This window comes from Oryzias melastigma, linkage group LG3, assembly GCF_002922805.2.
Source record: "Oryzias melastigma strain HK-1 linkage group LG3, ASM292280v2, whole genome shotgun sequence".
Taxonomy (NCBI): Eukaryota; Metazoa; Chordata; class Actinopteri; order Beloniformes; family Adrianichthyidae; genus Oryzias; species Oryzias melastigma.
The window spans coordinates 4893206-4905957 of NC_050514.1; the positions used below are offsets into that span (position 1 = coordinate 4893206).

Consider the following 12752-nt stretch of genomic DNA (forward strand, 5'->3'; position numbering starts at 1 on the left):
TTCACGTAAAAAAAAAAAAAAAAAGGCAAAGGTAAAACAAATGTAGTGCAGTCAGTCGTTTTCTCAAGCTTCTTTGTTTCTTTCAAACCATGGCTATTTGGAATGGACGACACATTAACGGCAGAACTGAAATCATTCACATTAGCATTCGAGAGAAAAGAAAGACGGTGAGGATTGTAGAAAGGCGGTGATGATCAGGGCGCTTGCTTACATACATCTTCAGTGTGTTGAGACGGGATGCAGGAGATGACAGTGTCTGTGAGTGGGAGGGAGGGGTTAAGGCATTGGACAAAGCATTTCTCCAAAGCAGGTCACTTTTTTCTGTCACTCCCCCCCATGGCCGCTGCTGTTAGGAGTCCTTTAATTCTCTTTTTTTATTTTTTTAAACCCCATCTGGTCTGCTCCATGTTCATGACAGATAATACAAATGCTTTACTGTCCATACATTCAGGGTGTATGCAACAATTAGTAGGAAAACGAGTGGCAAACAAGAGATAAATAGCATAAATAATTTTTTTGGCCCCGCCTCCAAATGTCGGGGAGTAAAAAGAGCTTGTAGTGTGTTTAAGGAGGTGAGCGCGATCATCAGTGGACACGGTGCGGGAGATGTCTCTGCTTGCTTTCGGCCTGGATCCCAGGGGTCACCTTTGACCTCTTTGGAGAAGAGAAAAAAAGTGCAGGGGGGCCAAACGGCAGACCTGCTGGTCGGCGTGGCGGTGCGCTGGGCTCCTCCTGGGTTTACATTCAGTCCTGCGTCAGGAACCACCGCCAAAAAAATAAAAATAAAAAAAAAAGCCACCGTGAGTTGGCAAACTAACTGAGGATGAGGATCAAATCAAAACAACAGCACATGAAGGCGGTAAAATTCCACAGGAAGAAGAAACTCTCCCTCAAAAAACCACAGAGCAAAAACACACCGAAGATGACAGGAGGAAAAAAAAAATCATCATCTGCAACATTTTCATAAAAATGGCTCCCCCTTTTGGTTCAACTGACCAACAAAACTTGTATTATAAATTAGCAGAAAAAGGAAAAGTAAAAAGATGAAAAAGAGAACTCCCATCAAAAGACACAGGCATCCTAAACATCTTGATGAGCCGTGTGGAACTGGTCCCAGCAATCAAGATTTTTCATTTAGACTTGCTCTTTAATTCTGAATGGAACCGTCTGAAATCACTGGAGCCGGACATGTGGAACGCTTCGCTCTGCCGCCGGCTCATCATTTGTGCCTGGTGGTGTTTTTCTTCCGTTTTCGCTTGAAGAAGCAGCAGCACCTGCAGCCGGACACACAGATAATGTACCTTTAGGAGGAGAGGGTTCAGATGAGAGTGAAACCAAACAAGCTTTGACTCATGGGAAGTACGGGAAAAGTCTGTCAGGTTGGAGTTGAATCTGAACTTCAAGGTAGAAGAATCAGCTGATATCAAACCCCCTTCAGTGTTAGCATGCACATGCCTTTGGTTTTACAACTGCTGATGCAGACAGAGATGATGTTAGTGTGGTCAATAAACAGATATTCTGAAATAAAAAGGACATTTACAAAAAACACGAGACTGAACAATATGGAGTCAAATCAGGATCAGCTTACAGTTGTCACAGTTTTGAAATCAAACCTGATGTTCAGTGTTAAAAACAAAACCGTCTAAGTCTGAGCACAAAAACTGATGGAAACACGTAAAAGCCAAAGTCAAGATTCCTATTGCTGCATGTTGGCCGCGCGTGTTTTAACTGAACCCAAAGTTCCCAGATTAGTTGTTGTAATAAGAGTCATTTGTTGTTTTTCTGGGTATTTTAAGCAGTAATCTTAAAAATAGAAATGTTTACCAAGTGGCACAGCAAATATTTTAAGTGATTAAAAGCATTTGAAGCCACATATTTTCACCTATTAAAATAAGAGCGGCCCAGACAAAAGTACAACACTGGCCGTACGCATCTAGAAAATTACAAGCAAATAATCATTTCCTTCAATACGTATATTTCCAACCGTTTCATAAAATCCCATATAAGCTGCACCCTCTGCCGAAAAAAAACAAAACAGAAAAAACAACCATAATAAAAAAAAAGAAATAATTTTTTTAATTGGTCCCAATTTTAGGGTTATAGTTTTTTTTTTATTATTCAACTTCACATTTATTTGTTTTCTAAATTATGATGTGTATTTTTTCACCTTTACAATCTATTTTTACTCACTTCAAGCTGATTCTGATTTGACCACTTGGGACATCCAAAACATAAAGCTGTGTCTTCAGACACATTGATGTCTTCATCTCTTTACATTAACCCTCAAGTGCAAAATGTTAGGAATTCTTTGTGGATATTTGAAGGTTTTTAGCACCGGTGAAGCAGTGAATCTAGTGGAATCTGCTAAAGCCTCGGCCCAGCCCAGGCTGGTCCCCTCCCTGTCCCATGAGGATGATGTGGACAAGCAGAGAGGGACTCACCACAGGTTGAGCATTTTCACGCAGCTACAGAAGAAGAGAGAAGAAAGGGCGTCAAGAGAGGAGGTTAATACGCTCAGACTGTGACAGGGCTGGACACATGCGACACAAACGTGCAACACAAACACCACGACAGGACACACAGGGGGGGCGGGAGCTGGAGAGATTACACAAAAGATTACAGAACAAGGTTAAGTAACTAAATCTACTCTGCCGTTCTTTGGTTGCCAGAATTTGTTGGCTCGTGGACGGTGAGATTTTCAGTCTGCTTCAAAATGTTTAAGTCTGCTGCTGAAAACATGAACTGCTGGGACTGGATTTAGCTCGGGTTCAAAACCTCTTTAAAGTCCAGTTGAAGTGGAAGACCAGCAGTCTAACGATCTGTTCCACTTCTTTATGTTTTTATGAAACACGCTCTGAAACAAAGCGAGAGTTCAACAAAGCAAAAAGGTCTCCAGAGGTCTTCTGATAAGCCAGTAAAATGTTTGTTCTTTATGTGTATTTAGTGGATCTCCTTTGAAGCAGATTTTATTTTGAGCAAAACCTGTTTTCATACGAACACCGTCTCTGATCCAGTGCATGAAACAGAAGCTGCTGAATGACAGCTGTCATGCTGCTATAACAATACACACAGAGATGAAAAGGATTTGTCAATCACAGTTTTTCTAAGTTCTTCTACTAATAAAGACATGAGAGTTCTGAAGTGTTTATCATAAAAATACTTCAACTTTCAAAGTGTTTAGCGTCTACTAGCAAAACAAGAATTCTGTCCCTCACAGACCTGTTACTACTACTTTAAGAAGCTCCTCTATTCTACACTAATTACCAACACTGTGAGGCATGGGGGTGGAAACATCATGCTTTGGGGCTGCTTTACTGAAAGGGGACAGAATGACAGATTCGTATTAGGGGAAGGAAGAATGGGGCAGTGTATGGAGGAATTTTGGACAAAAACCTCCCTCCATCAAAACATCACAGCTCTTGAGGAGATCTGCATGGCAGAATGGACCAAAATAGCAGCTACAGTTTAAACCAGCAGGAAACCTGTGATCTGTTGCTGAAAACCAGGGTGACTTTACAAAGAGTTAGGGTGAATCTTTTTGTTAGTAATTTATTTCTGAAATGTCATAGAATGTGATTTCTTCTGTTTTCAGTTGAAGTTTATCTTTGATGAACATTACAGACCTCAACAACTCAGAATGTGGCTGACAAATACCTTTGTTTCACTGTATGACATGTTTTAGACCCTAGAGAGAGACGGCCAAACCAAAAATACCAAAACAATATCAAATATGCTGATCTTATGAATAGCTGGACAACTGAAGACACCTGAAGAAGGGAATCAGGGTTTTCCAGTTCATGTTTGAAACGTTTTATGTCATTCCATGCCACCAACGACAGGAGAGTTTTCAAAGACTTTAGTGATGAGATGACAGGAAGGAGGTCGACCACATACTTGGCCTCGTCGACGACTTCCACTTCAGCCTGAGCCGTTATGGGGGCGTTGGAATGAGCCAGCGGGTCGTCCGCATTCAGCTCCCCGTTGGTTGAACTGACCACCTGCAGCACAGACGGATGTCAGTTCAGAACAAACCTCGGTCTCACTCGGGAACAACACAACAAACCTAGAAACAAAAGTGAATCAACATAGTTTACTGTTTTATATTCAGAGTGTAAAGAATTTTCACAACTGACAGAAAAAAATACTTTCTGGATTTGGAACTTTCTTTGCTTCAGAACAGCAGAACATGAACACATACGTATGATGCAATCTGTGAACTGGAAAGACAACAAACATCCACATATACAACACCAACAAAACACATGGAAACTAAACTGTTTATTGTTACATTATACACAATTATTATTTAAATATAATCTCACAGATGCCAGTATTTAAGCTAGGAATTCTGGAGCCCACTCTGGCGCCTTTGAAGTGATGTAGGTCATCAGGAAAACTGAACAAAATAAAAGCTAAAAAACAGCATAGAGCCTGGAGTCAGCAAAGAACCTGAGAATGTGTTTCAAGCAGACGTGTTTACAGGTGTCAAATGAGGGCTACTGTGCTGCATTTTGAGGTTTTTGTGTGTATTGTTACAACAGTCAAACTTCATATTTGGACTCACAACAGCAGTTAATGACACTAATGTAGTGATGACAGACAAGATGTCCATTTCTTGTAAAGACTGGGCTAGATAGAAAATTGAAGAGTGGAAGTGGTATTCTGACAACATGTTCTGGAAGGTATTTTCCAGAATAAATTGACTTGATTCTCTCAAAATTGTATGTTGTAGGTTTTTTAACTAATGAAAATATAGTTCAGAGCAATAAAAGATGAAATATGCTGCATTTGAGGGAGTTTTGAGAGCTGAATATTAACAGGATGAGTGTAGATTTTACTGCTTCACAGGAGTTAGATTTCAGTTTTAGTAAGTGACGGGAACTCACCATCAAATCTCACCATAATGAGACCAGTGCTCTCTCTATGCTGAACTATATGGATGAATTTAAAAAAATGCCCTGCCTGTAAAAAAGCAATATAACAGTAGCTACGTTTCCATTACACATTTGTGCAAAACTTAATAGAAATTCTAGGAATTGCGAAGAAACACAGTTTTGAAATGACGCAGTTTCCATTAAATCATAATTTTGCAATAAAGCACAAACCAACTCACGCGATAAGTCATTAAAAACGTGGTGGTGGATGAGAAAAAGTTTTTTTTTATTTGATTCACTAAATGGGGGGCATTTGGGTGACGTCACTGAAGTGTGGCTCGCAACAAGTGAGCAGCGGGATCTTTTTTTCTGTTTGAAAATACAAGTTCCATTAATTTTGTCACGGCTCTCACGGTCATCCTAAACGGAGACGTCTGCGTCTAATTCAGGCTGCCAGCTTCAATAGTGCGGAGAAGATGAAACTTTGGTTGGTGATTTTATGGAGCAGCTGTACAATTCCTTATGATACGAAACTTATAAAGAGCGGTGACGCCATCGGATCTCTCGTGGCGCCCGCTGTGCAGCGCTCAGGACAGACACTTCATACCAAGAAGCGCATTCATCTCGAAAAAAGTGTTTCCATTATGAAAAATGTCTATTTTGATTACTACCCCCTCTAAGCGCAAAATCTTTTCTTTTTTTTTCTTTTTTTTTTGAAAAATACGAGTTTTTTCAAAATTGTAGTGTTTCCATCAGGATAATTTATTATCGAAATTCCAATTTGCGTAATTTCAGAGTTAATGGAAACGCACCTAATGAAGCTATAAAACTTTTTTCTATTTCTGTAAATGTTAAAATGTAGAATTAGCCAATTATTACATTTAAATACAGATTTGAGAAAAGTTTAGGGCAGAACTCAAAGTACCAACAACTAAAATAAATCCGTTACAGACTGTTATGTATGTATCCCATCTTTGTATCTATCAGATCTATCTATCGTATATACCCAACATCTCTTATTCTATCTTATCCCATCCATCCATCCAAAATACAGACATTTATGCTAAATTGTATCATGTATTGCTAACTGAAGTAGAAAATACATTTTTAGCCTTGCTAAAAAGATGAAATATATGTCTTCACTTCTTGAGAGGAAACACAATTCTGCAATGGGGAACAAAACTGCCACGAGCACTGAAAAAAATCTGATGAACTCCGGAAATCTCTGGGAAGGTTTTGCAGATAAACTCGACACCAATACAAATCTTGTAAATTCAGTCAAAAGCACAAAATTGTGACGCTGTGATCAGAATAACACTTCAACACCACAAGAGCATGCACTTTGCTGCCCGAGGCGTTTTATCCTGCCATGCAAAAGACGTCTTGATCTTGCAAAGATTATCCAAGCGGAATGAAGAGTTGTACAACCACAGATCAAAATGTCATAACAAGTGCTGCTTTCAAAGCTTCAAAATCACATTCTCGACATCTGGTGCTGGTGGCACCAGATGGCATGATCATGGTGGGGCAAAACAATCTCCCAGCCAGGGTGTAAAAGGGTTGAAAGGTAAAAGCTATAGATCTGTCTCACGAACAAGTCTACCTTACTTTGTTTTCTATTAAGAGCCATATTGTGCAAACATTTATTATTTTCTGTTATTTGTGTCACAAAAAACTTTTAAATTTGTGTTTCAAACTGTTTAAGATTTAGGTGACACAAAGCAACAAAGTATTAAAAATATCCAATTTATTTAATTTGGAAAAATATTTCTGGAAAAAAAAGAAGTTGAACACTGAGATGTATGGAGTCCAACTGGTGACATGGTTTAAAAAACGTACATTGCAGGCACAAAATAATTAAAACGTAATTTAACTACTTAATTTCGGGCCATAAAATAATCAAAATCAGGGCTACTAACTGATGATATTGACATATTTCGGATTTAATAAAGAGTAATCGTACATGATATGATTTAACAAATGAATAATTTGTATGATTTAACTGTCTTGGCTGCAAATTAATATTTCATTCATACAATTTTGCTATCCTTGACCATGAGTTAGTATTTTGTTTAAACAATTTCACCATTTTGTGGCCACAATTTAGTTTTTTGATTATACAAGTTAACTATTTCCTGATCACAAATTAGTATTTTATTTACTTGATTTAACTATTTTGTGGCTATAAAGAAGTATTTTGTTTGTTTGACTAAATTATTTTGTGGCCACAACTTAGTATTTTGTTTGTACAATATAACTAATTAGTGGCTAAAAACTAGTATTTTTTTGTACAATTTAATTATTCCGTAGCCACAATGTAGTATTTTCTTTGACTCAACTGTTTTGTGTCCATAAATTATGATTTTGTTTCTACGATTTAACCATTTTTTAGTAACAATTTAGTATTTTGTTTGTTGGATTAAACCATTTTGTGGTCTCCAATTAGCTTATTCTTTATACAATTTCATTATTTCGTAGACACAATTTAGTATTTTGTTTGACTTAACTGTTTTGTGTCCACAAGTAAGTTTTGTGTTTGTATGATTTCACTATTTCGTGGCTAGAAAGGAGTATTTTGGGCCTACTATTTAATTATTTTGTAGCCCTGAGTTATTATTTTAACTATTTTATGGCCACAAATTATCATGTTGTTTTCATTGTTTTGTTGCAACAATCTATTTTTTGTAGCATATCATCAGACGGACTCCATAGTGATAAAACTTTGGGACGTGCACATTTCTGTCATATCACATCCGTGAGACAGATCTGACTCCATGGAGAGTGAAGGGGGTTGCTGGCTGCTTGGGTGAGGGGTGTGTACCTGCACTGATCCCCCGTGCCTGTCCGCTGCCAGGTGGGAGGTCAGATAAGTGGAGTTTGCTTGCCGTGTGGGCTGCACCTCCCATGCTCCTCGCCGATCTGAGGCTGCTGTCTGTTCAGGAGTCAGGGGTTGCATTAGCAATGTGAGGGGAAGAGGATTGACGGGAAAGGGGGAGCCATGTGTTAATTGAGACGAGCGTGTGGGAATATGAAGCAAGGGATCATGCAAAGCAGCATGAGACATAGAAAAGAAAAAGCGATGGAAAAAAAAAGAAAAAGCATAAATTAAAATCAAAGCAAGGCTTCAGCCAGGAAACTGAATGAGAAACTATTGAGCCTGAAGCCGAACATCAGCTGCTGCAACTCAAACTTTCACCTCAGTGAAACTAAATGACATTTGAACACACATTCATAAAAAATAACCTTTTAACTTTCCCAAATTAAAACAAAGATAATACTCTTGAGAAGGAGTGTTTGAGTCTCTCTTTAAGGTAAGCACGCGCGACACTCAAGCAAATGATGAAACTCAATGGAGGAGCCTCTCAAATGCTGAAAATCTTGTTTCCCTGCAGAGAATAGAATCTCACCAACTGTTTTTAAGCCTTCTCATCTCAGTGTGGTGTAAAAGATCATTGAATGAATGACCATTTGGCTCTTAGTGGCCCTGCAGTTAACCAGCAACCACACTAGACGGCGTAGCCGCAGACTCAAGTGTCTTCATGAATCTTTCAATAAACCAATAAGAAGCCTTTGACTTAAAAAAGAATCTTCTGACTGATTTTCAAAGACAGGACCTCCAACGGGACTTACAAGCTGCATTCATAACAAATGCTGCTAGATTCTTTGGAGTTATAATCAAAATTACTTTGATGTCTAAGACCACACAAAAACATCTTTCTAGACTTTGTTTTTGACAATGACTCTGAAAAGATAAAAGCCAGATAAAAAGATATAATTAATTTAAATTAAACCAGACAAGTGTCTGTTTTTTCAACTTCTGTCTACTTTTAACAAGAGCCCCATAATTCACTTCAACTCCATTCAAAGTCAACTGAATCTCAGTGAGTAGAGTCTGCTTTTTGGATGAAGTTAATCAACCGTCACAGTACGAAGAGCACTTCCTGTCCTAGCGTGCACACCTGATTCCTGATTGGAGGGTGCTGCGAGGGTCGGTCCCTGTGGGCGTGGCTCTCTCTTGTGACTCCAGATGCCCCAGAATCTATATGGACAGACCCCACTGGTGTGGGCTGCAGGCAACAGTGGTTTGTTAGTTTTGGTACATGGGATCCACTCAGAAAATCATTTGGAACAGACGCTGCTTACTATCTGTCTGCCAACCCAGTCGTAAGTGTAGTCGAAGGTGTATCCTTTTCTTTCGAAGAGTTCGGTAAACAGAGCTCTCAGGTATTCATAGTCGGGCTTTTCAAAGAAGTCCAACCGTCTCACATACCTCAGGTAGGTGGCCATTTCCTCTGAATTCAACAAAAATGAACACAGTTTAGAGATTCTCTGAGATTTACAGATGTTTACAGAAGGAATATCTATCATACCTGGAAAGTTTTCACATAGAACCTCAATGGGAGTGTTTCTCTTTGTGTCTCCAATTTTCTGGTATCGTTCTTTGAGTGTGTCAGCCTGCAAGACATCCATGAACACAAACATACAAATAAGTTCTGAGATTTACTCACTTCTCATCTGTAAGAAGTCCTATTTTTGTATTATAGCAGTATCTAAATCCATTTTTAGGGCTGTCATGATTAGTTGATAAGTCACGACTACGTTGACTGTTAACATCATCGACGACTAATTCAATAGTCGGCAATATATATATATATATATATATATATTTGTAAGTAAATAGCTAAAGCATTTCAAGTTTAAAGCTGATGATGATTAAGATGTGTGTTTTATATCCAGTTTACGCACAACCAGATTAGTCGGCTAATCGGGGGAGGGGGGATCTAAACTATAAAAAAATAATTTGTGGCAGGCCTAATCTGTTTACAGTGTTGCTTCAGGTTTCACCCAAATTGTTAAACTGCATTCAAGCCTACCAAGAGTTGTGCATCAGAGCTCTATGTTAAGTCAATGTACAGATGCAATCAGAGGTCTAGATAGTCTAGTAAAAAAAAGTGTTTTGCCACACGTCTAGAATTCAAATATTGGAAATTTGGCAAATAATTAGCATTGCGTCAACCAATCAGGAACTCAGCCCTGTGACGTGTTGAAGACCCCCTTTAATGAAAATTGTGTTAACATGTTTATCTCATGATAGAGGACATGTATAAAATTATTTAAGATTTATGAGTACTTATTTGCTCAAATTGTGTTAGATCAGAAGCAGATGAGAACCTGCAGTTTGAAAGTTTTCAGATGTGTGATGCAGAAACTGCCTAGGGCGGGCCAAGGTTCTACAATTCTGAATACTCCACTTGTAGACAAACAGATCCATTAATACGTCTTCATTTCCCTCATATGAGCGGACACCTGGCTCTAAACTGTCCGTCTGGATAGCTTCGATATCACTCGCCGTTGTTTTTTTTTGCTTGTTTTTGCTACGCTGTTAGCGTGGGGTTGTGTGGGGATATAAGCTAGCGGGAGAGAGAGTAAACAAAGGAATGCTGGGATATTAAGATAGGGTTACTCCCGCACCAACAGTCCTGCTCACAATTCAAAGGTCAATTTCTAGTGAACTCCTGCTTCTCTGCAAAGAATATGTCTAAAAAAAACTAAACAGGCTTTTTGATTTTGTCTAAAAACTGTCTAAATATAATTTAAAGACCACTGGGAACAATTTTACAATAGAAATAAATATAGTTTGAGTGGAGTCTGATGAGAGCAGGGAAGAGAATCTGATTGCTCTCCTCCTGAGCTTTGATATGTTTCTTATGTGAATCAAGACAATAATTACAAAATAAAAAATCTAATCTATAAAAAAGATCTAATCTAATGGTATTTTTAGGTTTTATTTCTGTGTTTTATGTTTTCTCTCCTTGGACTAGTGGGGGGCAGCAGTCATCATACTGGGTCACAGAGACATGGAAGTGGAGCTGAAAGCAGAATCTCTGAACGATCTCATGAACCCAGACATGGAGAGAGTTTACTGATGCTTTTGTAGAGATCTTCCAAATAAATAAACCTGATCTCTCAACATCATCCAAGTATCCAATGATGTAGAGGTGAGGCTACAAGCTTTAACAGTAGTTCTTTCCACACGTGTCAAGTTTATGAACACTTTTTTTGGACAAGCATCCACCGACGAACGTAACACATGCCAAAAGAGAGGCGGCAGACACAAATTTGACGCACATATCACATTCAGTGTGAATGCAATGTAATAGTTTCCTCAATACAAATGCTGGAAAAACCCTTGTATCCACAGGTCTGAAGAAAAACAACGTTTGCATTATTTGATGCATTTTACAAACATCTGTTGAAGGTTTGTGTGTTTATTGCATACCTTAAGTCCTTGCCAAGGAAGACTCCCACGAAGGAAGTACATGAACATGTGGCCTAAAGCCTCCAGGTCATCTCGCCGGCTTTGTTCTAAAAAGAGAGATTTTTTTAGAGCATTCAGAAATTGACAATAAAATCCCAGCGTTATTTAACGTAAAATGAAGGCCTACCTTTTCCCAAATGTGTATTAATGGACATGTATCTGGCAGTACCGGTCAAACTTTTATGCTCCCGGTATGGAATGTGTTTTTTGGTCTCGGGGTCGATGTACTCTTTGGCCAGGCCAAAGTCGATGATGTGGATGATGTGTTCTTTTTTATTCCCTTGCCGCCCGATGAGGAAGTTTTCAGGTTTGACATCTCTATAGATGAGATTTTTAGAATGCACATACTCCATTCGTGAAATCTGGGGAAAGGGAGCACAAGTTTAAGGAAATCCTGAAAGGTTTCTGGAGTGCAACAGTTTAACAAAAAGTTACCAAAATTGGTGCTTTTGAAGTAGAGTCATGGCATCAACTCAAAACCTCAGACTTAAATGAGTGAGAATCTTTATCAAGAAAGTTACATCTAATACAGTTTTACCCATTAGAAACAGACTGTGTTCACAAATTTATGGTAAGAATGACAACCTATGCTGTGTGTGGACACAAATCCTATATGTATTAATAATCTAATAAAGTATAAGAACACATTTCAAACTGGCTTAGTCCAACTAAGAGTTTTCTTTTTTCAAGAAAAACTAGCATTCTCAAACTGATTGCACTTGCAGAAAAAAACTGTTAAAAAAACAAAACCCACAATAGTCCCTGACATTGTTTTAGAGATTTGTAATAATGAAGAAAATGGCTGAAAATAAAATAATTACAGTCAGATATTGTATTTTTTGTTGACTCTTCTAAACCAGAGGGCGTAAAGAGTTTTCTACTACTCTATATGGCATGTTTCAGCTTCTAACAGACACTCAACACTATCAGGGCTCATGGAAGGACACTTTGTCTTAGGATCAGACTTCCTGACACCAAGAAGAACATTTCTGTCCAGAATGTCTTAAGTCTTGAAACTGTTGAATTCTGCAGAGTCAAGAGCCAGAAAGGTAAACCAAAAACATGCCTTCTTCCTGTTTTTCAGCAGGGCCAGCATTTTTTTTTTATTATGATTCATTCTTGCAAAATTGATACACCAAAAAAACTACAGTTCTGGCAATTTTTTTAAGTGGTCTGTCAATATAGAAATTTGGCACTTTTTTCTCCCTAACACTAGCATTTGCAGTCAACAATGGTGTTCTTCTTGGTCATTTCACATGAAATTCCCTTTGGCTTAAACTGTGCTGTGATACTGCTGTACCTTGAACCCTGGAGGTTACTTACAAGGACACAATCCATAAAATATATATATATATATATATATATATATATATATATATACATTTTTGGTGTTTTCAACACGTCCTTGTGGCAACTTTTTTAGGACATGGGACCTATATTAAGAAAATTTAATTTTATAACAGTTTTTTTTTACCTAATTCTTCATTCAAATCACTATAAATCAGGAGGAGAAAAAATACTTTTTGAAAAAGATATTCTTAAACAGAGAAAATCCTCAG

General features: G+C 38.2%; 1 protein-coding gene across 4 annotated transcripts in view; it reads right to left on the reverse strand.

Moving 5' to 3' along the window:
* Positions 1–58: 58 nt before the first annotated feature.
* csnk1g1 (casein kinase 1, gamma 1) overlaps positions 59–12752 on the reverse strand; it is a 36096-nt gene continuing 23402 nt past the window's right edge. The window contains exons 6-14 of one of the 4 annotated variants that reach the window (XM_024295450.2): positions 11321–11555; positions 11155–11240; positions 9245–9329; positions 9018–9166; positions 8834–8941; positions 7696–7806; positions 3895–3998; positions 2442–2465; positions 59–1274 (exon numbers count right to left, since the gene is read on the reverse strand). In XM_024295450.2, the coding sequence (XP_024151218.1) occupies positions 1220–1274; positions 2442–2465; positions 3895–3998; positions 7696–7806; positions 8834–8941; positions 9018–9166; positions 9245–9329; positions 11155–11240; positions 11321–11555 (957 nt within the window). In that variant the 3' untranslated portion in view covers positions 59–1219. The remainder of the gene's footprint in view (positions 1275–2441; positions 2466–3894; positions 3999–7695; positions 7807–8833; positions 8942–9017; positions 9167–9244; positions 9330–11154; positions 11241–11320; positions 11556–12752) is intronic. The other 3 variants (XM_024295452.2, XM_024295451.2, XM_024295453.2) reach the window with 3 other exon arrangements.